Consider the following 27,224-nt stretch of genomic DNA (forward strand, 5'->3'; position numbering starts at 1 on the left):
AAGTGAATTGCTTGTTTTGCAGCTCTATCATCGGTAACACATCAACTGATAACTGTATATTTAATGGATAGCCGTATATTTAATGGATACCTGTATATTTAATTGATAGCTGTATATGTAATCGATGGCCGTATATGTAATGATGCTGTATATGTAATTGATACTGTATATGTAATTGATAACTGTATATGTAATTGATAGCTGTATATGTAATTGATAACTGTATATGTAATGATAGCTGCATATGTAATTGATAGCTGTATATGTAATTGATAGCTGTATATGTAATTGATAGCTGTATATGTAATTGATAGCTGTATATGTAATTGATAGCTGTATATGTAATTGATAGCTGTATATGTAATTGATAGCTGTATATGTAATTGATAGCTGCATATGTAATTGATAGCTGTATATGTAATTGATAGCTGTATATGTAATTGATAGCTGTATATGTAATTGATAGCTGTATATGTAATTGATAGCTGTTTATGTAATTGATACTGTAATGTATGATGCTGTATATGTATTGATACTGTATATGTAATGATGATATGTAATTATAGCTGATATTAATTGATAGCTGTATATGTAATTGATAGCTGTTATGTAATTGATAGCTGTATATATGTATATGTATGATAGCTGTATATGTAATGGATAGCTGATTATTTAATTGATAGCTGTATATGTAATTGATAGCTGTATATTCGTTGATTGTTATGTAATTGATAGCTGTATATGTAATTGATAGCTGTATATGTAATTGATAGCGTATATTAATTGATACTGTATGTAATTGATAGCTGTATATGTAATGATAGCTGTATATGTAATTGATAGCTGTTATAATTGATAGCATGTATTAGTGATATTTGATACTGTTATGTAATGAATTATATATTGATAGCTGTATAGTAATTGATAGCTGAATATGTAATTGATAGCTGTATATGTAATTGATAGCTGCATATGTAATTGATAGCTGCATATGTAATTGATAGCTGTATATGTAATTGATAGCTGTATATGTAATTGATAGCTGTATATGTAATTGATACTGATATGATATGTAATTGATAGCTGCATATGTAATTGATAGCTGCATATGTAATTGATAGCTGTATATGTAATTGATAGCTGTATATGTAATTGATAGCTGTATATGTAATTGATAGCTGTATATGTAATTGATAGCTGTATATGTAATCGATGGCCGTATATGTAATTGATAGCTGTATATGTAATTGATAGCTGTATATGTAATTGATAGCTGTATATTTCGTTGATAGCTGTTTATGTAATTGATAGCTGTATATGTAATCGATGGCCGTATATGTAATTGATAGCTGTATATTTAATTGACAACTGTATATTTAATTGACAACTGTATATTTAAATGATGTGTTGTACCAGTATATATTCTTGATAGCTGTAAATATATCTAATAGCTGTAAATATATTTAATAGCTGTATATAATTATTATGTTAAGATACTATTGTTCAAATAATTTTCTTGAAGCTAAAAAATCATCCTGCAATTGATATTAAAAATAAACATAGGTAATACGTATGTAACTAGCATTACCTATATGTTACCAGCAGTATCTAATAGGATACGAACTCACCATCAAATATCTGTATGATTGAAGCAAGGTTGCCATGCTGGTGAATTACAAAGTCTTATGTAAATGTGATAGAAATACTAAGTGCAGTATCTTGTTCGCATAATAAATACTACTTTCCTTATGCAAACTTATCAGACCAGCGGGAAAACCCTTCGGCATTCGTCTTATACTAAAAACGAATTGTAGGTGCGACCTTTGAATTCAGTTTTTTTTCTAAATTGAATGATGTCGCATTTACGGAATCCTTTGATATTGAGATCAGAAACACATAGCTGAACTCTTAACGATAATCAATCAATATCATCGATCAAAACACTTGCGAACAGTGTTAATAGCAATTAACTTCAATGAACGCAAAATGTTTTCTGTTGATGCTAGTCTAGCCTTAAAATAATGTAAACGCAATGGGAGAGAAATCAATATGAAATCGCATTAAACGTAAACCGTTAGGTTTCAATGTTTTTAAACGTTAATATACCTATAAGTGCGCAGAAGGATTAACAGATGAAGCTGGGTGTGTTACAGACTTGGTCACATTCTGTGGTTTTCCGATTTGCTGACAAACGCCATTATTGATAGGTCTTTGTACCAGGGCACTATAAAATGGCTAATACATGCAACTGTAGTTTTGGAATATATTACATTCTGATGTCAATATTTTCAGGTAAGTGTTTTTTTGGTTTTTGGGTTTTTTTTGTTTTTTTTTTTCTGTTTTTTTGTTTCATGACATGACATTTCAAAATGTCATAATGATTTCATCATGTCTGTTGTCGATAAATTTCATATTTCAGACCTTCAGTCAGTTATCCCATAAGTATTTTTCATAGATATACCATAGACATACCATAGACATTCCACTAGATTAACTGAATACACATTTCGTCACAGATTTAATTTGTTGTGCTGTATAATGAACTGGCTACAATATTCGAAAATAGTTCTGACAGCTCAGAGTCCAGTTTCATGAGCATTCCTTAAATTTAAGGAATCCCATAACTTAAAATTCTCCATATATAGAAAAGCATTACATGAAAGGCTCCTTAATTAAGATGTTTTACTTAACTTTTGTAATGCTTTTCTATGGGGAAACTTAAGTTAAGGAATTCCTTAAAGCTAAGGAATGTTCATAAAACTGGGTCCTGCAAACTATTTTGTTCCCTTTGAATCACACGGGACGATTTTTCTTTTTGATAGCCCTTACTGTCAGTTCCAGTGCGCTTATATATTTGTTATAAAGTCAGAATGCTATTAGAGTCCATTACCGTAGAGCCGGTTTTTTTCGCGGGATCGCAAAATTATCGCACAAATTTGATCCGTGAAATATTAAAAAATAGTTGAAAGATATTTACCTTTAAATCCATATCTCGAAAATTTAAAACCGTTAAAATTTGATTTTCTCGTTTTTAGATCAAATCGCGACAATTTTTGGTCCGCAAAAATAACCGTCTATACGGATTTTGACAATTTTGATTTAAACTAATCTACAGTATATCAGCCCTAGACGTGATATCATGCATAGGGCCGCAGGCGAAGAATTCATTACGGCGTTGTATCAGGGAATGTTACCAACGGCGACGTCATTTTTCAATGATAACATAATCTTTAAATCAATCAAAACGAAGCCATTACATCGTGGTATCAGCCAATTAGAGTTGATGTTTCAAACGGCGACGTCATTTTTAATAATAACATTTTTTTAATAAATGAAAACGAAGTCATTATATAGTGGTCTCAGCCAATCAGTAGAGATGTTACAAAAGGCGACGTAATTTTTAACGATAACATGATTTTTAAGCCAATTAAACTACACGCTAATACCAATGTTAATTTAGTTTTGTTCTTTTCAGAATCTTGTGTTTCTCTCAAAATGGAACAATACTGGCACCTGGGGAAAGTAAATCAAACAAGGAGTGGGGGAGGATGTGGACAGAGAGAGATTGATACCAGCATTATACACAACGTGACTATTGTTCAGAGTACGATCCAATGTCTTGCCCTACTGCAGCCCATTGGGCAGATGTATGTGACCTTCAACAAAACCAACGGGGATTGTACTTTGGCTAGTAATGCTATAACAGATGAGGTTTATATCCATCAGAAGCCATCGTTAGATAACGGTTTGGGTAAGTATCGACCAATGTTCATAAGGTCCAGACCCAGAATTTTAGAAACAAAAAGCGCCAATTTCAGTCAAAACGTTAAGTTATATTCTTAAATATCCTCGATAATCCAGGGGTTACTATCACTGTCGTAATATCCACCCCTGATATATGTCAACACAAAACTAAATTAACGGTACACTGTGATTGACTGTGTGGCGTCGATCTCTCTCTGTAATCTTCAAATAATTCTCTCTTTTGTTCCCCTGAACTGCCTTCAGATTTACTATGAGATAGTCCAGAGGTGGATATAAAGTCAGTGATAGTAATCTCTAAAGTATCGAGGATGACCATTGCTACCTAACCTTACTTTCAAAATCTGATTTTAACTTATTTTTTTGTTTCGAGAAATCGGGGCTATGTATTAACATGAAGCCCGTTATTTTCGCTATGATGATATCTTCGCTAGTTTGTGGGACAATGGTTAGAGTTATATACAGGAACAGGAATTTCTGTGCTTGAGTTACAATTGTATGCATTTACAGTAACGAGACAATTTTAATTTGAGAATTACTGATAAAATGGCGGACGTTACGCTAAACCCATCATACCAAGCGTGATTAGTATTCCATTTCTGCCCTGATGAGCAGTCGATCCTCTAATATGTAAATGAATTGTAGCAGAAAGGTTGAAATGTTCGTCAATCATAATCAAGTACGATATAATTTGTGTAGTGAATTAATTGAAATTGGCATTAAGTTTACTAATTAAAACAACTGTACTTCGGACGCCAGATCACCAAACATGCATATAATACTGTCACGCACATTGCTGCGCTCCAGTGAGCGCCCAAACAGGCGCTTAGATTGTACTTCGTTTAACGTTTTAGTATGCACAGAAGTGTGCAGCTCTGTATTTCACACTTAGACACGTTAGTTACGTGACCATCAACTGTAAATAGGTTCGCCAAATATATCACAGAGGTTTATTTTTATTATTGTTCTTCTTCGATTAATCTGAAATTCAAATGAAATTGAAATTAAATTTTCATGTTGATCTACGTACATGTAAATACGAACAAACACTCACTGTCAACGATGCTCATTTGATCGTTTGTAAATAAACACATTGATTTGGTACAGATTCTTTTAACTATCTATTGATAATATAAAAGCTATATTAACGAATGGTTATGCAACACAACACATTAACAGTGTATATATTATACACCCTGTCATCTATTTAATATTGTTTGGATTTGCATTTCAAAATGCTCTTAATGTTTACATCTCTGGAATAAAACCTATATTATAAATTGTTTTAAACAAATAAAATCCCATTAATTTTAAATCATGACATAGAGAACTCAATGTTTTCAAATTTAATAGAATATTAGAAACACAAAAAGCAGGAAAAAGATGTAGATTTGAAATTTCATTTAATGTTTAATAAGCATGAGGACATTGCCGATGTCGATAATTTTAGATTTCATAACAAATTTATTAGCTACCTTACAATTTGAATTTTTATTTTCATTTTTAAGTCAGGTGATTTCTAGTATTAGAAACTCATAGATACTGCTAGTTTCCTTCCTTGTAAATGTTTGTTCATCGGTTCATAAGAATGTTAATGTAAGAAACCCTTCGGAATGCCAATATTGCATACCGTAGTCGGTAAATTTTGCAAGAATGATAAGTTAGATTTTTCTAGAGATATCGACGCTCTTGCAAGAAAATGAAGTGAGTGATCAGTGAAAAATTTGTTGTGACTGCTGTTGATGAATCGATATTTTGAATATACAGTATTTTTAATTGTTATACTTTTTCAACCATCATCGATGATTTTGACATCTTCCTTGCTTATTTCGTTTTACGACACCGAACTAGTAGATCTACAGTGCTGTGCCAAAAGTATTCGGTCACAAAGGCGGCGTGTTAACGTCGTGTCAATAACATCGCTGAAAATGGCATTGACATTCATTGTAAACGTCACTGATTATGACGTGCGTCATTTTTAGGTTTGCGCATGACGTCATGTTACGGCACACAATATTTTTGTTGTCGTCTGCTTTCTGGTTTTTTCCGTGGACGTGTATTGCCAAGATGGGCCGAAAAGGGAAAGAACTGTCAATGGGCGTTAGAAATATGATCGTAGGAATGTTTAGGAGTGGAAATTCACGACGAAAGATAGGTATGATGCTAAAAATACCCAACTCTACAGTTAATGACATTGTAAACAAATTTTGTACATGTGGTTCAGTGGAAAACAGGCCGAGAAGCGGACGACCAAAAGTGAATTTGCGGGATTATCGTTCTTTGGAGAGGATTGTTAAAAACAATAGGAGGGATTTCCTTAATGATATTACCGTTAAATACAATGAGCAAAGGAATGTTCTGACTTCTAAAAGAACACTTCATCGATATCTAAGCCAACATGGGTATACTAGGTGTGTTTCTAGAAAGAAACTTGTCGTGAAGCAGAGTAACCGAGCTAACAGACTTTCTTGGTGTAGAGAAAAGCGGAGATGGACAATATATAATTAGAAGCGAGTTATTTTCTCAGATGAAAGCAAAATAGTTATTGGACAGGACCACGGGGTTTATATATGGAGAAAGCGACGTTATGATTTGGGGGTGCATTTGTTGGAACGGTGTGGGGACATAAGCTCGAGTGGAAGGAAATATTAATGTTGAAAGGAGGAAAATCTTTGGCCAGTTCTTGCGAGACATTTTCCTACTGGTGGCTATTTTTTCCAAGACGAAAATGCCCCAGTTCACCGTGCGAGGTCCACCCAAGACTACATTGTCAAGAACGGAATTAATGGAATGAGTTGGCCCGCTCAGTCACCAGATTTAAACATAATTGAAAATATTTTGTTATTAATAAAAAGAAAACTCCAGTCTCGAGTAGCAGCTGTGAAATCGGCAAATGACTTGTTCTCCGAGATTCAGAGGATTTGGACGGAGATCGCACCTAGCTACATTAAAAGCTTGTACAACACGATCCCTAAATGAGTTTTAAACGTAATTAGATTGAAAGGACATCTTACAAAATACTGAAGGTAAGTGTGTAATACGGTTGCAATCGACTGTTCATTATATCAGTAAAATTAATTTTTTTACTGCATGTAAACACGCCGCCATAGTGACCGAATATTTTGGCACGGTACTGTATAGAGTAATAAGTAAAGAGATTGTCAGTAGACTTGATAACTCGCTAAATTCGAACACTCGGATAACTCGAAGTTTTATCTCGGTTCTTTCGAGTTCGCATTTACCGAGTTTCACAGTATATATCCTCAAAGCATACTCACAAAATTCTAGGTTCTTTTAAATTTAAATTTCTGAATCATTTTTATGTCAAAATCTTAAAATTTTAAACTAAAAAAATAACCGTTTATACGGTAATTCAAATCAGGCATAACAATGTACCGTGCCAATTATTATATATTTTTTTATTGAAGCGATCTGCGATCAAGCATGGCAAAAGTTGTTCGAGGTGGAGGCCGACGGAAGTGTCCTATACGGTACCAGGGCTGACGTGTCGTCGGCGACCTTACGGGGTGACGATATGCGGATACACCTACCGCCTGACCTTTACCTTGAGGTTAATGACGTCATTATAAAAAATGACGTCTTTTGTGCGTCTTCTCTTTTCGTTCTTTCGAAGAACAACTGGAATACATTTAAAACAAATATGTACTGGGAGTTTGTTAAGGTGTGCAACCATGGAAAAGTACACTGGGGCAATGTTAATCTTGGTGAGGCCGTAAATCCGACCTCCACATCACCAACAGGGACGCATTCTGTTTGGTTCAGCAGGTAAATAGATATAGTCTCGTTATACCGACCTCCACATCACCAACAGGGACGCATTCTGTTTGGTTCAGCAGGTAAATAGATATAGTCTCGTTATACCGACCTCCACATCACCAACAGGGACGCATTCTGTTTGGTTCAGCAGGTAAATAGATATAGTCTCGTTATACCGACCTCCACATCACCAACAGGGACGCATTCTGTTTGGTTCAGCAGGTAAATAGATATAGTCTCGTTATACCGACCTCCACATCACTAACAGTGACACATTCTGTTTACCCCTTACCTTTTCGTGTTCATGCCAGGTTTCGAACCCCGGTCGGCTAGATAAAAGTTAAATGGCTTAATCACTATACACCACCCGATCATTATTTCTTAGAATTTTGACTTAATAAAAATGAAACATAGCAGTATGGTGTTTTGGCGCAGCGATATTGAAAAGGATTTTGTATTATCTGTTAATCATACGGTGCTTAACCAGAAGTGGTTTCAAAAACAAGTTTGGCTAGACTTTCTAAAGCATGCGTCGTAAACAGGAGTTTGACTTAACGAGACTTATACATGTATTTAAGTACATTTAGTACATTTGTCTGGTGTCTAGTTAATTTGGCAAAGCTACGTAACTTACGAATTTTCGTAACTTTTGCGTAAGTCATATTTACGAATTACTAAGCATTTCACAAAACTTCATAACTTACGAACGTTCGTAAGTTACGTCAAAAATCTTGCGTAACTTTACGCCAACTCTACCCTGTCGTAACTTCTACGCATTTTCATGTCGGTGTTGGAAAACTCGTCATATCTCCTTCGTTTGTGGATCTATCGCAATACTATTTACACATTGTAAAAATACAGATAAAAACGGAGAACTTTTGTTATGAGAAAAATTTCATTTGGCAATGTCCACTTTCTCTTTCAGTGAGTTAAAAAATCGTGCCAACTTAGTCTAATTCCGAGCATTTTTAAATTGTTGACGTCGGGCGGTGTAATCGCCGGAACGGAAATTACATGAAGACATTGAGTTTCGAAATATTAATAAGTATTGAGAAATAATGCTTGTATGTCACAGGTTTAGAAGTTGATTATTTCTATTTTATGTATGACCAATTATATCGAAAGAAATACACTCTAAAAGTGATTTTCTCGTAGAATAAATACATGCAATAGGTACCCTGTGCACTGCACATAAAACTTAAACAAATTCTAATATAAGATAACCAAAAATAGCAATTTAGTATATATACCATAAAAGCCGAGAAAACACTGATCAAAATAATTCATTTTATAATTCATTACGTACGTAAATAAGTTGTCTATTGATTCCACAAATCAACAAATAATTTCAACGGAATTTTAACTTTGACGTCATCGGTACAAAATAAGAACCTGTGTGATGGAGATGGACAAAGATTTTAGCGAATACTTACAAGGGATATTAATTGCTTATAGAATAATGAATTTTTAAAAAAAATTTGACATTTGAAAAACAAATATACCATGCTGACGGTCCAGCGATATCTATAGTAGGCCCAACCGGAATGCGTGGATGATCACTTTCGATTTACAACACGTACGGACCATGTGTAAATGCATGCGGTATATTTTAGCTATACAAAGTAAACTTGTTACCAAAATATGCGTGACCCACATTCTGATTTTATTTTAACAATATGTACTAAAAACTTAGTTGTTAAATATGAATATGTACTGCATGCCAGTCCAACATACATATGCATGTAGGCCATATGTATGTTGGGTAAGTACATCTGAATTTCTTCAAACACTACTGTACTGTACAAAAGATTATGATATAAGAATGAAATTTAGAGATACATGTATGAGCTAGCTTGTACAATTCACATTGATTCACATAATACAGGAATGATCCCTTTTTTGTTTCTGTGTGTCATTATTGTTCTATAGAGATATTCAGGGCAAATCTTTATACCCTGTTGAACCCCATTACTCTCTCCCAAGTGAATTATGGTTAGGTATCAAACCTCTCTCTAACGATTTCCTGGTATTCTAAGAACGAAGTTACAATGTACTTACCTTTATATTGTAAGTGTAATTTGCATAAAGATGGATCATTACACTAGTGAAGAAAACCCATTTCATTTCTCGACAATTTAATTGACACTCTTGTAAATTATTACTACATGTAGCTAATACTTGCCATTTCATTACGGTATGACAGGCAATAATCACGCTAACGTTTAGTTCAAATAGTCTATTCTATTCATTTTGACATTATAATGAAGTCAAAATAAAATAGAGGGTACATAAAAGTTTGTCATAACTGCCTTTGATTTTGTATTTCATTTCAGGTAAAAGAAAGAACATAAAAAATGATGTGGGTGTACGTTAGTCTATGGTAGCTACATATGTACGCGCCTGATCCGGCGCCTCTTCCTTGAATGCGTGAAGGGGGCAAATAAAGATTATAGACAAGTTTCATTGAAATTCTCAAAATCCACTAAAAGAGGTTTCAGTTCTCAAAAATACCCCCCCCCCCCCCCAAAAAAAAAAAAAAATGCAAAACAGCCAACATTCTTCGTACCAAGGATTTATAAGTGAGATATACGTCCTTGTTCGTACATATACCTAAGAGCGCACACACTCTGTAAAGCCATTTGCTGTCAACAATAGGTTTACAAACCTTCTTAAGAATGACATTAAATGCATTGTGCATCATTCCCTCATTCTATCATTCTATGGACAGAGGTATCGGTCAATCAGAGGTGATATCACAATATATATATATATATATATTATGCCACAAGATGAAAACATGCAGTTCAAGTTTATTTGAATTGAAAGGCACATTTCAAGAAAGATTATATATATTTTTGATAACATATTTCTTAATATTTGATTTTAAACACTATTTTTTCAAAAAATGGCACAAATCATTCCTACATTTGCAAAGAATTTAACATATATTATTTTAGATTCACCAGAAATTCATGCCAGTAGGAACGAGGATTCCTACGTCTTTTCGTAAGTTACGCAAAAAAGTTACGAACACCTTTGTGAAACGCACTTACGAATTTCGTAAGTTTTGCGTAACTTTTTCGTAAATATTTACGAACGTTCGTAAGTTACGAAGCTTTGTGAAACGATACCCAGTTAATTTGGCAAGCTACAGTCAGAGTGCACAAGCACCATAAAAGTAGAATTGAATCCTTGATGTAAATTTATTTTCATCGGTATTTATAATAAAACTTTTTTTTTACAAACTGATTGAAGCTGCTTAATGAAGTCTGACCTTCTGTGGTTTATCATTTAGCGGCCTATTTACTAAATATAAAAGAAAGTTTCTGATGATAAATTTCTTTGACAACTGAAAATTCATTTAATATGCGACTCCATTGATCTTTCATCCAGATCAGTAAGGTAGGGCAATTAGGTTCTCTTTCACAATTTATAAAAGGTCTACGTAAAGCTAAAAGATACACCTTCAGAACGCTGCACTCAACATACAAATAAAATAAATTTGTATGTATGTGTGCAATGAAAGCTAATCGCGAGCTGATTCTGTTACATGATTTATCATTAGTATTGATCATGACCTAAATTCTTAGTCGTCAGAAAATCAATTATCAATTTCTAGAATTAAATTCTGGTTTATAACCGTCAACAAGTAATCCAATGTGATTGAAATCATCTGTTCCTGGCTTCGTTTACTATGTTCTATATGTATGACAACGAAGGTAATGTAAAAGAAATGAATAGAGGATTTTAATCAGGTTGCAAATGATCAAAATTTTGCCATTTAAATCTATTTCAGACGTCTAAAACAAACGCATTCACAAACAAACCCCGTGTACTGTAACCATGCTAACAGATCCAGGACATGTGGCAGTCAGTCCGATCTCTACAAGGCTGCAGCGGACGGCGCTGGGATCAAGATGTTGGAAAACCGCTCTGGAATATCAAACTATCTTTACCCTGCTGAACGCGTGGAATTCATCAATAGTATCTGTGGGATCGCGTCCCAGATTTACTGGAGAGTTGGTTCAGTGATTGGGCTGACTGATTTTAGTGAGTGGTACACTAATCCATTCTATTGGTTTGTGGCCCTGAAATCTTCTTCTGGTTCGAAAGAGGTTTCCCGCCCGTTCATTGGTTCAGGGTTAAGTGGCATTCAAACCTTTTCAAGTACCTGCGATAATGATTGGTTCGCAGACTATTGCTGGATTCTTAGTTTTTCCCATGGTAACAACGGTGAAGCTATTGTCGGATCTAAACAAGATCTGATAAACATGATCAAACAAGGCAGAAAGGTGAGAATTATGTTTGACGGTTATGTAATGGACGCTGATAACATTATCATCAACAACGGCAACATCATTGCCCAACTTCTGAGCCAATCCATATCACAAACAGAAACTAACCAAAGGGTAGGTGCTGTCATATCTAAACTGGTCCGAATATCTACTAGTGGCGAGATGTACACGGATCTATATCAGCGTGGTACCTCCCAGAAGATGGGGGATACTAAATCTACCACGGCTTCCTCCTGGTTTGTCGATACCAGAAAACGGCGTCTTCTTCTTATTACAGATTCTATTGGGTCCGCTATTGAAGGGTCAAAATCGGATTTATTGGACGCCGTTCGTGCCGGGTCAAGATTACAATGTATTGTCAAACTTTCGCCAACAGAGATTCTAAGTGTAACCGTGGACAACATACAGGTGAATACCGATGGTAACATTGCTGCTCAGTTCTTTCGTTTGATGGAATTCGATGATAATGACCCTAGGTTCATTCCGTTTTGGAGAATTTTGATTCTAACAACAAATGGTGAGATGAAGGAGACACGATGGACACATGGAGAACATGAACATAGAGGCGACAGTGTTAGTTATGTCGACATTGAATGGTTTGTAGACTAGATCCAGGTCTATACATGTGTGGTTTGTATTGTCTTCACAGTGACACTCGGAGGACATGAACACAGGGGAACAGTGGTTCATGTCGAAAATGAATGGATTGTTGATTAAAAAGATTGATTATTTTACCATATCGATTTTTTTTTAGATTTGTTTCTTTACAATTTAGACCTTATGTCGAAATTACCATATCTCGTAACTTATAGTAAAGCTAATTATAACCTATCTGTTGGATGTTTTTCGCATGTGTTGTCTTTGTTAATCGTACTCTTCAGAATAGGATATTTTCCATTTTCTCATCATGAATCTATATTAAAAAATTATTAAGTAAACACTTGCACTTGTTAATATACACTTGCTATGTTCGCGGAGATTAAAAGTAGTGCGTTCTATTTACTGATACGTATCACGCAGTTGTACCGGTACAATCATGCTGAGAAGCGCATTACTAGGATCCAAGATGGCGGAACCGAGTTTTTTTTTCCATTTGTCATCAAAATGCTTTATATGTACGGCACCATCTAGGGTAAACGTAATGTGTTTTTTTGGTTGGTACCGTACGAATGGGACTAATTCGCCTACCACGTAATACCCGATAACGTTTGTGTTGGACTATTGGTGATAGAATGACGTCAAAGATAATATCGTTAACGTCATATTAGCGAGAAGAATACAAATAGTTAGGTTTCATCACCATTGGGGATACTTGTCCCGCACAAACGTTATCGGGTATCACGTCGTACGTGAATTAGTCCCATTCAGCACAACTGGCACGAATCCGAAAAAAACCCGCACAGTAAACGCATTTCCCAAACAAAACAAGTTTTTCTCAACACTTTTACATTACATTTTGTATTTGTATCACACGCAATTTGCTTCCTATACTTGTAGATTCAATATATCGATACATTATTATTCTTTTTCCTTTCATTTCAAAATCTAACTAAAACAGGTTCGAACCACTGCATTACCAGCTTACTATCCACATAACATTGGTTTTTTTTATTTATATCAAAATATTATAATGTTCGAACTTCCGAGACTTTATTTCAATAACCAAATACCCGAATAAGATATCATGCCAAAAATTGTGGTAATTCTGCAGTTTCTAAAATATATGTTCAAACCCATACCGTATGTACAGACAATCAAACAGTTATTTTCTTTGTGATCAAAACGATGCTTTATTTTGTAAGGAAACAGGTATAACAAATGTTTTCTTTTTTACAATATGATAATTTTCATCATTACGTAAACGTTGATTTGTGATATGCTAAATATGTACAATTGTAATTTATTTCTGAAATGTACATTTAAACAACTAACAACATATTGAATATCAAAACACGTATCGTCATTCAATCAAAATTTAAAAAAATCGACAAATTGTCTTTTACAATAATATCACTACACAGCATATTTTTTCATACAAATGGTCGGCAACACATTTCAATACACATAATATCACAAAAAACGCTTACTAATAAAAAGCAACGCTTACAACGAAAACACAATTGAATATTAATTTTAACTACGAAAATCATGTTAACATTTATGTTAATGCTTAACACGACCATTCCATTACCAGGCTCTTTCTGGTAAGAAACAGTGATACTCACCACAGTCATTTTTTGACAATATCAACTCCGATATTCATATAACGGCATCAACACTTACTACCATCATTCTTTTACAAATCATTTGAACATTAACTCGAGTTATTCACAAACTCTTCATCACACGCGATCACTCCTTTACCACGTCACTTCTGTCGTTCTACGCAAATTTATAAAATAATTGGGCATTAATGACGAACAGATATTTACAGCTTACCACAATCATTTCTTTACAGTATCCGCAAATATCGCGTCTTTTGTTACAATATTTCGCAGAAGTTACAACTTTTTGCGTGTAAATTACAATTTCATGCACACCATACATCGCAAATATGATTCAGGCCTTGACTGGCGGGTAACAAAAGAGTCATCAACTACTGCACAGAAAATGACATTCGGTTCTTAATGAAAAATTAAATGTTTTGCTCCTCCTAGATGAGTGACAAATTGATATTACCGTTGATATCGAGGACTGGATCCGGAATATCCTCTGTTGATTCTGGCTTTATAATCGTCACTTTAGTTGGTACTTCGTCGCCTGAGTTGTTGGTATCAATGACCTCACTGTCAAGTACTTCAACTACATCCGGGTCACATTGCTGTATGACCTTTTCACCGGAACCAATCTCACTGATGTCAGAGTTGATGGCGGCAAGAGTTTCCTGGCACATATACTTCAGCATTTTCGGATCAAACACCACCTCTCTTTCAGCGGATAGACGTTGTGGTTTTGTACCTATAAAACCGAAAATAAAATCTAGAGTCCTCAGTTTAAGCGATGGCAAAAAGATGCTTTGATATTCAATTTTCAACATAAAACAATTAGTTTTATATCTACTAAAACTACACGCAACTCGTAAACACTTAATTGTATTTCGATAAGGACATGGAGAAAACGTATCCTTGACGTTTCTCAGAATGTTAACATTGTTATTGGTCGGCCTCTGTAGACGTACGACACGAACTTAGTATCATGTATTCATTTGAAATCTGAGAAAAAAACAATTCTCAGTTTTTATTTTGGCTAAATATTATACAGTTATCTGTCCTTATGGGTTGGTATCGATAGGGACAGCATTGCGAGCGAAACTCAAGTCGATTTGTTAAAAAATACATTACGCTCACAAACACAGGAAGTTACGATCAAAACCTGCCAACAAGAGCAGATAAGTCTGTAACATGATAGTACAGACTTGTATTCATGTGAAAAAAAAGTTTCATGTAAGAGAATAACTTATGTAAAAAATGATAAACAAACATTGTGATTCTAACAGCGTTGTAATATGCAAATGAAAAAAACTTAATAAAAAAAAGTTTCATGAGAATCTAGCATAGGAAAAAATGAAAAAGATCATCTAAAGTATGACGTTACGCTCGCAAACACAATGTCATGGTGCCACAGAAATCTCTCATATGTAAACTATATATTATACAGAATCGCAGTCGTATAAGGATTTTTTCTCTCAAGAAAATAACTTATAACAATATTTGAGAAACGTATGGAGAACTTATGTCCATATAAATACACGTAAATACAAACCGATGTCAAACGTCTGTGCCCCCACCATCTCGGCGTCCGTGGACTTGCCAGGGAAATAGTTGGCTTTGTCACAGTGTAGTATATCTGTCATGGTGTTGAAGCCTTCGCCACGTTCTCCCGGATTTCCTACGAAGTAGTTACCGCCGAACTGAAACAAATTAATGACTCGCGAAATAAATAATAACAACCTTTCAAAAACACTTTTCGTATCAAAGCCAGAATTGGTGAAACCCATTGACGCCTAGTCGCTTTTTATCGTAAAATAACGAGAATGTTTTTTGTCAAATACAGAAAAATCCAAATATACATCTTTTGTTTACCATGTATATGGTAGCATACGCTAATAATAAGGAAATCTTTCTATTCCTCATAGTTGGTATCCGTGATCTTTTTAGTGATCAGAGATCCATACCTTCACTACTCTGTAGGTTGCGAAATAATATAACATCTTTGTCCGTTACACCGGCATAAACGCCTTTTATTTCCAAATTTCAAATTTTCTAAATTATTTCATACAAATCCAAAAGGTATGGAAATCGAACATGTGGATAGGGTATTTTGTACATAATTGAATAAGATCATGTATTGTTCCAACACTACTGTACGCTAGTATAATGAAGATAGAATTAATTATTAGATTTTAATAATTAGTTCAAATTACGCACGACACACATGCATTACCTTACTACCATATCTATCTAGTTATTTTCTCTGCACGAGAAATTTTTTGCGAATTCGTGAAACAAAGCTGTAGTCACAATAATGGATAAATAGAACAAAGTCTTTTTATCACATTTTATCTCGCTTCCATTTACAAAAGACCAATTCTACTTGTTTCGCCAAACGTTATTCCGCCATTGTATTTTGTTAGTTATTTGCGATTTTTACGTTGTATTTTGTGAGCATTACGTTATATTTCTATACAAACTGGACGTCACTTTGGCACACAAATTAATGACGTAACAATCAAAATGATATTTCTCTTTTAATGCTATATTCCGATTGGTCAAAAGCGAGTGAAATATCATAAATGATATTTTCACTGGAGGTAAGTATATCGTTTTTATGTTCATCGTAAAACCTTTAATTATTTTATCTGGATTTTTTGTCACTTCCCATTGGTGAAAAACACGCCACGTGTTTACCGATGAAAAAACTATATCGCACGATTTTCCGGAAGTAGTTTATAGAAAAAAAGTATATTGCACGGTTATTTTTAGATAACGTTATCCACTACGTTACCAAAACACTTCGTGTTCCTGGCGCTTTGAAACAAACGCTTTGATGACCTAAGTTTGAAGCGTAACCACAAAATATCACAGACGACGTTGATTGTTTCGGTTTCTATCAAAGATGATGATTACTTCCAGCTGATGACTACAGTTTCAACTTTTAAATTTTCAACAAAAACATAGTAGGAGAAAAGGAAATAATCGAATAACATCCATTAAGCATCTGGAGCCATTGAATAGTGAATACGTTTGATGGTTATTTTTAAAACTCCACCTATGCTAGTTACAACATTAATATTAGGCCTATGTATACGATACTTATTTTACGGAATGGAGTACTAAGCATAAGAGAATGTATCTTAATGTCAATCTGAATCTGTTAATATATGTTTGACTTCGAAGTGGATTAATTCAACGGAGAACAAACTATACATTTAATTAACTGTGTCCTTATGACATGGAGCTTCATGTATAATAGAGTACATACTGTTTTCATATGTTGTTTTTAAATTAAGTTTGTTACAAAAGCATTTATAAGATTGTAACAGTCATCACGAAACAGAATTTACAATGCGATGCTCACATTCATTTCAAAATGTAAAAAAAAAAATCCAGAAAAATAAGAAAACAATTATAGCTTTTTGATTTCGGTCAATACATGGTGTTATCGACCTCAGAAAAAATATCGACCTCGGTCTACGTCCTCGGTCAATATTTTCTTTGGTCGATATAACCATGTATCGACCTAACCAAAATGCTATATAAATTTGTATAATATTCCACTGCGAAAATGTAATTAATCACACATACTAGTTAGATAACGAAATTTTAATTCGCTTGAAATGTGTTTTGATCATCCTACCTGTTCCGTGTCGGGATCAAAGAGAACCCCTCTCAGGACTCCATCAAGCTCCTTATTCTGTAACTCTAGCTTTTGTATGTAACTCTGTTGTTTTAATAGTATCATCTTCAGTTCTGCTATCTGTTTAATGAAAGGCAATTAAACAATATAATTACTAACTTATAAATATAGTATGTTAGTTCATTTATTTACATGTTCATCTTTGTGTAAAATAATTAAAACACTTTTATTGCCAAACGTCATTTTCGAAATACCAAAACGACTTTAGAAAAGTAAGGTCATCGTCGATTTGTTCCACCTTATGGCAATTGTGATGTCACAATGGCAGTAAGTTGGGACTTACCGTACTCTAGCATCGTCGTTTTATTATCTCGAAATATCATATAAAAATGTTTTGAGAAAATTGCATCTGAAAAATAGATATTTGATAATATGTTTTGAGATAGCTATAGGTCTTTGCATATTACAGAGTTAGCTCCCTTGCCGGTAGGTATCGATTATTACGTCATTATCTTGTGAGCGAAATTCACGCCGTTTTCTCCGAAACGTATGACGCTTGCAAACACATGACGTCACAATCAATACCTACCCGCAAGTGCAGATAACTCTGTAATATGTCAATTAGGAATATCTCCTAACTGACACAAAGTTCGTAATATGGTATAAAGTATACACCTACGGGATAGAAACGCGTGCCAATACTCTAAATGTAGTTATTTGTATGTAATAAAATAATTGTAGATTTATAAGTGAGAGATAATCACCGGAAACCCACGAGAACTCACGAGTCACTTCTCTAGCTGTCGTTTGTGACGGAAACCCACTATTCACTCACTCGCGGGTTTTCGAGATGAGTGCGATACAATAATCACTGTGTCATATATACTAGTAATACTACCCGTGAATAGTTCAAACCCACGATATATTTTGAAAGTTATAATGCAAGTTCTTATTGTCAGGGGGTCGAACGTGTCTTGGTATATGCGAAGGTGTAATTTGGTATGCGAAGCAAATATGGCGTCGAAAGCTCCGCTTCGAATCACTAATATCGCTTCTATGCTTCATGCAACACTCTTATAGATGTTGCGTTTCGGTGACAAAATGTTTGCAGTTTCTAAAAATGCAACATATAATTACTGTCCTCACTTAAACAAAAATCTATTGAAGAAAAAACACGCGATTTTCACGCTAAAAACAGCACCTGGGCATGGTACATGACTTTTTTGGCTGAATGTGAAATTGTAGTTCGTTAGAACAGCCGTATGATAAACAGAATCCTTTAAAATACCTATCAAACAATGTTTGCCCTGTTTCCACTGTGAGAAATGACTGAATTCACGGTACCGAGCGTTTTATTTCGGTGTACGCAATCATTGGTATGCGAAGTCGTGGACACCACCAGTTTTGATATGATGAATTTTAGTGTTTGACTACTAAACTCATATTTTCTATTATTTTACTAACATGTTATTTCACAAGAACTAATGCTGTTATTATAACAGATGGGTAAGATAAACTAGTTTTGGTCCAACAAACAATGAACCTAGCTGTAGCAGATACTTAGTACGTTTCATTTTTTTTAATCATCCCCTCCGCACTTCATACACGCTACACACCCCATGCATAACCATGGCTGTAACATTTAAGATGCTCCACCGCTGACGAATGGTATTTTTTCACTATCAAAAACAGAAGCAGACAATTTAGTATTTTTCTTCAGTTACAAAAATTACTTACTTTACACCATTACCGCCATTGAAAAGTTTGAGTTTTTAATTCTACGTCAAGTTAAAAAAATTGCATCCCGAAAGAATTCCGACGCACTATATCCTATATGGAATGAAGTACTGATTGCGCATGCACCAAAGAAAAAATGAAAATATATATATTATTTTTGTGTTAATTAGACATACATACACACAATTGAACACCAATTTTTGTTCAAATGATCAATATCATTCATGCTCTGTCGGCGGTGGAGCATCTTTAATAATCCATTAATTTAATCAATCAATCAAACAAACAAACAAATGTAATCATCCATAAAATCGATTTTGTGTTTTTTTATCGTTTTGCATAATTGGTTAGTTTAATGTTCTGGTTATTCGATCATTCACCTTCTTACTGAATATATTTTGATGATTTCTGTTTTATTAAATCATAAACGATGTTTGTGTGTGATGCATTAAGATAGAGTTACATACGCTGAATTCTTGAGTTACTAAGTTTGTTTACTATACATGTTTGATATAATATACCTGTTTCTCAGCTCAAAATAGTCGTCTACAGCACTGTCCCGTCTCTGTGCACGTGAAGGCTGACTTTTATACATGTGTCATGCTTGAATGCATGTCCCGACCACAGGGCCTCGTCCTAATTGAGGACATATATATATGAGATAGGTGGCGTCTATTTACATAACATTACATATATAATGTTATGAGACCCTGTGTCTCGACCGAGATTGTATAGTTTTTTGTTGGTTTCACTTACACAAGGGTGCCTATTACTTGAATTTACGGCATAGCTCCTTTGTTTGATTGGGGTTATCATTGAATGTATTGCCCGTTGTTATGCACGAGCACAGACAATTATAAGTATTTGAATACTAACCTGTTTCGAGCACGTGCGCGAGTAAATATTTGGTTATCAACCTGCGTCCGTGCATATAGCTGTAGGGTATGGAACATGGCTAAGACCACAGGGGTTTATTTCATCGAAAGCTGCATGGGGCCTTTATCACAGGGGCAGAAAAAATCAATAAAATAAAAACAAATTTAAAGTCGTCAGAATGGAGTATTTAATTTATGCCCCCCCTCCCACCTCTAGAACTAATATACATACCCGACCTACTATATCGGCTAAAGACGACACAATTTTCTGTCTAGTCTATAATATTGCAGGTACCACCCCTCCCCCACGTGCTTGTATATTCTTTCCTTACCGTCCGATCCTGTTCCGCTTCGAGTCAAACATTTACGTTGTGACTTTGACATTTCTATTTTCATACTGAACGGATGTACATGTAGTCTAATGTCTAAGTGCGCATATTTAAAAAAAAATGATTTTTTTTTTAAAATTGAAATATTTAATCCAGTTTCGGTGATCATGGAGCAATATGATGTGAACGGAAAATCATAATTTATGGTGTTACAGTTGGCAAAGAACATGTCAGTATTTGCTTTTGCGTTTCGAGCAATTCTACCTTTTATTATGGATTTTTCTTGAGTATGCCTGACAAAAAGGACTCGCTAATAAATTTGATGTTTAGTCCATTATAGAAAATACCTACATCACATATTTAAGCAGTTATACCACTTTCCAAAAATCTAAATCACTTGTATGTAAACAGACCACATCATACCAAAACCGATGGTGTCCACGACTTCGCATACCAATGATTGTGTACACAGAAATAAAACGCTCGGTAATGTGAATTCAGTCATTTCTCACGGTGGAAACAGGGCAAACCTTGTTTGATAGGTATTTTAAAAGATTCTGTTTATCATACGGCTGTTCTAACGAACTACAATTTCACATTCAGCCAAAAAAAGTCATGTACCATGCCCAGGTGCTGTTTTTAGCGTGAAAATCGCGTGTTTTTCTTCAATAGATTTTTGTTTAAGTGAAAACAGTAATTATATGTTGCATTTTTAGAAACTGCAATCATTTTTTCACCGAAACGAAACATCTATAAGAGTGTTGCATGAAGCATAGAAGCGACATGAGCGATTTACCAGTCACTGTTGACACTCGAAGCGGAGCTTTCGACGCCATATTTGCATCGCATACCAAGTTACACCTTCGCATACCAAGACACGTTTGACCCCCTGATTGTGATGCAACCAAAAGTTTGAACTGGTTTCTGAACGGGTGAAAGAAAATGATGACTTCACGCATTCGTATCGTATTTTAGCGAAAAACATCACATTATGTTCAGTGCCTGGATATAAAAGTTTACAGAATACATATGACCTTCTACAAAAAGCAATACAATGGGGTGATCGGGTGGTGTAGTGGTTAAGCCACTCGCATTTCACCTAGCCGGCCGAGGTTCGATCCCCGGCACGGACGTGAAAAGGTTAGGGGTCACCTGCCCGATCACGTGGGTTTTCTCCGGGCACTTCGGTTTCCTCCAACACTAAGATCCCTCGCGGGCTTACATCCGGGCCATCAAAATTGATTTGCATAAGTTGTATAACTTGTTTCGTAATCGATGTAAAATAAATAAAGTTTATATATTTAAATATATATATATATAATGTACAAACCTTGAGTTGCCTAGAGAAATCCAGCGCCATCGCATGTTCCTGGTCACATCGTCTCTTCTGGAGAATATCCACTAAACTATTGTCTAACTTATCCAGTGTTTTACCGAGCTCTGACTTCAGAAGTAATCTGTCACCAACTGTCGAGTTAAACATTTGAAACTTAAAGTTTTGAAAGTTTATAGTTTGCAGAAGTTAACGATGGACACCTAAAGAGATCGTCTCTTGCAAATAAGGAAGTATATTAAGAGAAACATATCTTAAGACCATCAACATACGGCCAGTACCTGACAACTGATGGCCGCCGTAGGATTCGAATTCGAAACCCAGAGGTGGTGAACTTTTGGTAATGTGTTGGAAACATCAAACACTGATCACCGCTGTCCTCTACCCTACAAGGGCAGATAACTCTGTATTTCTGATTCTAGAACATTTTACTATATATTTGTCGGTGGTGTGACTCCTACAGCTTCGTTTATAACAACTTGCAGGTTACTGAATAGATTACTGAAGAGAACACATCAGGTCGGCCAGTTATAATGTATGGCACATATAAAACAGAGGACACACACGTTAGTTTAAGTGTTTGCATATCATATGTAGCCTCATCCTCGATATTCCAGGGGTTCCGATCACTTACGATCTCTACACCCCTGGACTATCTCATAGTAAAACTGGAGGCAACAGAACAGAACAGGTAATTTAGTCATTTGATGTACATCAAAAGAGCCGTATAACGGTACACTGTGGCTGACTGTGTGGCTTTGATGTAAGGTGTCGCTCTCTCTGTTGTCTTCAAAAGAAATCTTTACTGGCCTGTGATTGGTCAAATATTTTCCGCTGAGCTGCCTTCAATTTCACTATGAGATAGTCCAGGGGTGTAGAGATCGTAAGTGATCGGAGCCCCTGGAATATCGAGGATGATGTAGCCTGTGAATTGTGGATAAGATACAAATTCACAACTGCTTCTTAGGGTACCGCTATATGTATTACAATGCTTGTTTACACACTGAATCTGTCTCTAGAACGAACTACTTGGAATTGTATACTACTATTTACATGATACTACAGACTGTGCGTAAGAACGTCTTCATTGAAGGGGACAACTCGCGCTTTGATTCAGCCGAATCTTATGTCGAGTCTTCTTTACATACGTACTACGTCATACATTTATGTATTCTTACTCCGTTACTAAGTCAACAAGAGTAGATAACCCACTCTACGTTATTCTGTCTTTGTATATTACAGAGTGACCTCCCTTTCGGGTAGGTACCATTATCCCTGGTAGTCATTTTTTGTGAACGAAACTCGGTCACGTCGTTTTCTCTGAAAAGCATGACGTTACGCTCGCATACACTTGGCGTCACAATCGACACCGTGCTACCCTCAGGGGCAGATAACTGTAATATGCAAATACGGAAAACACTTCATGGTTCGATTTATTCTGCCTTTTTATCATCTGACATGTTAGGTCTCAGAATAGTTAAAATTATAATTCACACGCCTGAACTTAACATATAACCACATTCTGACACCGAAAGAAGACCACTCTATCTTGTATGAAAACTCTGTATTGCAACTATATATCGTCATCTTTTCTACCAATAACTGCAAAGGGGACCTATGTTGTTCTACGTTGTACTAAGACATCTTACCTCTCTTATTGAGAATCCGTTCACTTTTCCGCCGGATATCGTCCTGCTGTTTAAGGGCTGATATGACTTCGTTTATCTGTCGGCCTTGCATTTCCAGCTCGGAATGTAACTGAGTCCGGGCTTTAATCCAGTCCTTCTCCTTCTGATCAATGTACTCCTGAAAAAAAATAGATAAAGAAATAAACGGTCAATAGGATGGCATTGTAGGTCTTACTTTCAAATGTCGGTAAGCAGGTTTGTGGTTTGGGTTTTATTAGTTTAACGTCCCATTAACAACCAGGGTCATCTAAGGACGTGCCAGGTTTGTTGGTGGAGTAAAGTCGGATTATCCGGAGAAAAACCACCGAACAGGGGTCAGTACCTGGCAAATACCCAACTTGCTATGGGATTCAAACTCGCGATCCAGAGGTGGAGGCCTTGTGGTGATATATCAAGGCATCTTAACCACTCGGTCACCGCGGCCCCTACACATACGGTATTAGTGGATATTCACTTTGATTATACCTTTCAAAAAAATTGTACTGTAAGATATTCCATCTTTGTTTAACAGAGTTACTTTCATAACACTTATCGATTGTGACAACATTGTTTTGTGAGCGAAACTCTTTTTTCTGAAACGTACGATGACGTTCCGCTCGCAAGGACATGACGTCAGTAATTAATATCTACTACAAGAGCAGATAACTCTGTAATATGCAAAATAAAGCTGCTGTCGGGTTTGTTTCGTTTGCAAGCGTCTTACAGAATTGACAGTCATTGTCATTTCAAGGACGTGCCAGGTTAAGGAGGAGAAAAGTCGGAGTACCCGTAAAGATACCGACCCGCGGTCAGTACCTGGTGACTACGTTATACACCACGTTGGTTTCGATTTCGGCCCAGAGATGGAGGCTTGTGGTTCCGCGGCCAAAGCGGCCCTTATTAAAATGAAAATGTAGGAAAATTAACCTTTTCAATGCCTAATCAGTAGAATGTGCTAAAGTAGCTCCATTAGCCCCATTTCAAATGTGGTCTTGGATTGTAAGCAGCCATTGGTGACCATGTAGCTCGGCAGTAGAGCATTCGGGTGGTGTTTTGAGGCCCCGGGTTCGAATACCTACCTGGCTGCTACAATTTCCCCAGTCTGTTCTGTTACAAACTTGGCGACCAACTAAAATACCCACTGTACCGGTGGTGGTATATTTAAAGGGTCTCGTATGAAAGGAGTGAAAAGTGTAAAGCGCAATTTGACTGCGTCGATCTTCAAGTAGCTCTGCAGTAGCGCATTCGGCTAGTTTTCGGAGGTCTCGGGTTCGAATCCCTGTGTGGCCGCTACATTTTCTCTTCAACTGTTCAACATTAACTTTGTGTTCTATCCCAAGACCGAGAAAGGGGTTATAAATATTGTTTAGTGCTCAATATGAAACTACAAATTTATATTCCACAGAGGGCTAGATAATTAGTTGTACAGCTTGCATATATATATTTGGTTCTGTCCTAGTGATGAAAACCATTCTACTAGGAATGTTGAAATCGTTTGAGGGGTTAGATTAAATAAGGTAGAAGGTATACGTAGACGTTCATGTGCTTATATACAATTCATCGTCAATTATACATGTATATATAGTGGCGTCCCCCATTCTCCCCCCCCCCCCCCCCCCCCCCCCCCCGAGCAAATTGTCGTGCGAGCGAGCGCGAGCGAGCGCCGAAGATTTAACACTTTTTAAGGTGCATAGAAATATGTTAGTGATTTTTTTTTATGATTTCATTTCTTTTTTATCCTGACCAAATCACACAATAAAGTATAAATCCTCGTCTTCAAAGAATGGCATCGCGTGGTCATGGGGAAATGTTGTATATCTTCTATCAAAATCAACCATATATTAAACATTTTCTTTTTTCCATCGGATTGCAAACCTCATCAAAATAAAAAGAGACAAATGTGAAAAGAAACCAGAGGAACAAAGGGGAACAACCCTTACAAGAATAATATAAAAAATGTGTTTTATCACTTGCCTGCATATTATTGTGGTCCGTTTTCAGTGAGTTGTACAAACGCTGGACATGAGATGCCCACGAATCCATTCTTTGTGAATGCTGCGTCGCTAACGCGCCCAAATGAACAGTTTCTGTTTTGAAATACAAACAATTAATAAACTGATTAAACATTAGGATATTAGGTTTTGTTGCATACATAAACCGTTCTTCTCTGGATACAAAATGTGATGTTCTCTTTATGAAAACATGGGCCCAGAATCATTAATAATGAAAAATTGCCTTGACGTCAAGATATTGTCGTCGTGACGTCATGGTACTATTTTCGTGTGTACACCAAGTTTATCAAATTATCATATATGGACAGACAAACAATTTATAAATCATACATTTTGAATTCATACCTCCAACTTCATTCACGAATTCCTGAAATCTTGAGAACATCTCCTGAAGTGCTGAATTCAAACACATCATGAATGAACGCATGTCCACTGCCAGGTTACACTTGGTATCGTCTTGACATTCGGGTCCCAGCAAATATTCGTCACCTTCGACCGTCTCAGCTTCATTTTGTTTATCTTCATCACCTTCATTTTTTTCAACTTCATCAATTTGCTCGGTGTTATTATCTTCATTCTCTTTGTTTGAATTTGTCTCAATGTCAGTCTCTTCTGTCTTTTCTTCACAGGTTTCCACATTATCATTTTGAGTCGAAATGCTTTCTTTGTCAACGGTATTATCACACTTGTCTAAGTCATTTTCTTCCTCGTTCTTATCGAGATTGTCTTTTCCAATATCTACTTTAACACAATCTAACTCAGAGACGTTCTGGTTTTCCTCAATATTTGAAGCTCTATCTTCTTGAAATTTATCGGAATCGGTTTCTGTGTCTTCAATTTCTATGGTAACGTTGGCACTTGGACCGGCTGCTCTGGTACAAGTTTCAGGAGTTTCATATTTTTCGTACTGATTTTCAATAAATGTCACAAAGTTCTCAAACTCCATTAAAATTGACTGGATACCACTGAAAGAGTCATCAATAGCAGTGTGCTTTGTTTCGAGACAATCAAGTTTCTTATCAAATTCGTCAAAGAAACTTTTAAATCCCTTATCACCTAACAGAAAGTTGCCATTGTGTACATTTTCATCAACAGATTGTAATGAATCCGAAAGGTCTGACTTTTTATCTGGTGTTGTGACAAAGTTCTGGTGCATTGGATATGTTTCAAAATGTGTTATTTGATTATCCTCCTGGTTCTTGCTAAGAATGTCTTCGCTTCGAGAACGTCTTAACGACTGGATTCCTTCATCAAAACAGCTGCAGTTATTATCAACCATATAGTTAACTGGGAGAGGATACTCACTTTGTCGAACATCATCCGACTCCGAGTCCAATGATAATCCATTCGGAATGTCAACGTTTTCAGTTCTATGCATAGTTGTGTCAGTAGTTATAACAGGCTTCCAAAATTCATCACTTGCCTCAGGTATTTCCTCAAAAGAGTCCTCCAGAACATCTCCAACCATTCGGTCTATTTCATCTTCCCTGTGTTCACTATCGAAAGAAGAATCGAAAGTTACTGTTTCCGCCGCCATTTTGATGTCGCCTTCAACGCGGAACCGACCAAACAATCAATGAC

The 27,224-nt window shown here is 35.7% G+C and overlaps 2 protein-coding genes across 3 annotated transcripts in view; one reads left to right on the forward strand and one right to left on the reverse strand.

Annotated features, from left to right (window-relative positions):
• The window catches only part of LOC138308534 (uncharacterized), a 14,487-nt gene extending 1,956 nt beyond the window's left edge, over positions 1-12,531 (forward strand). The window contains exons 1-4 of one of the 2 annotated variants that reach the window (XM_069249552.1): positions 1,339-2,292; positions 3,476-3,751; positions 7,191-7,548; positions 11,336-12,531. In XM_069249552.1, coding sequence (XP_069105653.1) covers positions 2,232-2,292; positions 3,476-3,751; positions 7,191-7,548; positions 11,336-12,443 — 1,803 coding nt within the window. In that variant the 5' untranslated portion in view covers positions 1,339-2,231 and the 3' untranslated portion in view covers positions 12,444-12,531. Of the gene's footprint in view, positions 1-1,338; positions 2,293-3,475; positions 3,752-7,190; positions 7,549-11,335 lie in introns of those variants that run through there. The other variant, XM_069249553.1, reaches the window with a different exon arrangement.
• Positions 12,532-13,546: 1,015 nt separating this feature from the next.
• On the reverse strand, positions 13,547-27,224 carry LOC138309216 (myosin-7-like). Its single transcript, XM_069250371.1, has 7 exons — positions 25,989-27,224; positions 25,606-25,718; positions 23,614-23,770; positions 21,962-22,098; positions 17,691-17,810; positions 15,597-15,744; positions 13,547-14,792 (listed from the first exon to the last, which is right to left on the reverse strand). Exons 1-7 carry the CDS (start codon positions 27,178-27,180, stop codon positions 14,488-14,490), a joined length of 2,172 nt encoding a protein of 723 aa, XP_069106472.1. The 5' UTR covers positions 27,181-27,224; the 3' UTR covers positions 13,547-14,487.

This window comes from Argopecten irradians, chromosome 15 (assembly GCF_041381155.1).
Source record: "Argopecten irradians isolate NY chromosome 15, Ai_NY, whole genome shotgun sequence".
NCBI lineage: Eukaryota > Metazoa > Mollusca > Bivalvia > Pectinida > Pectinidae > Argopecten > Argopecten irradians.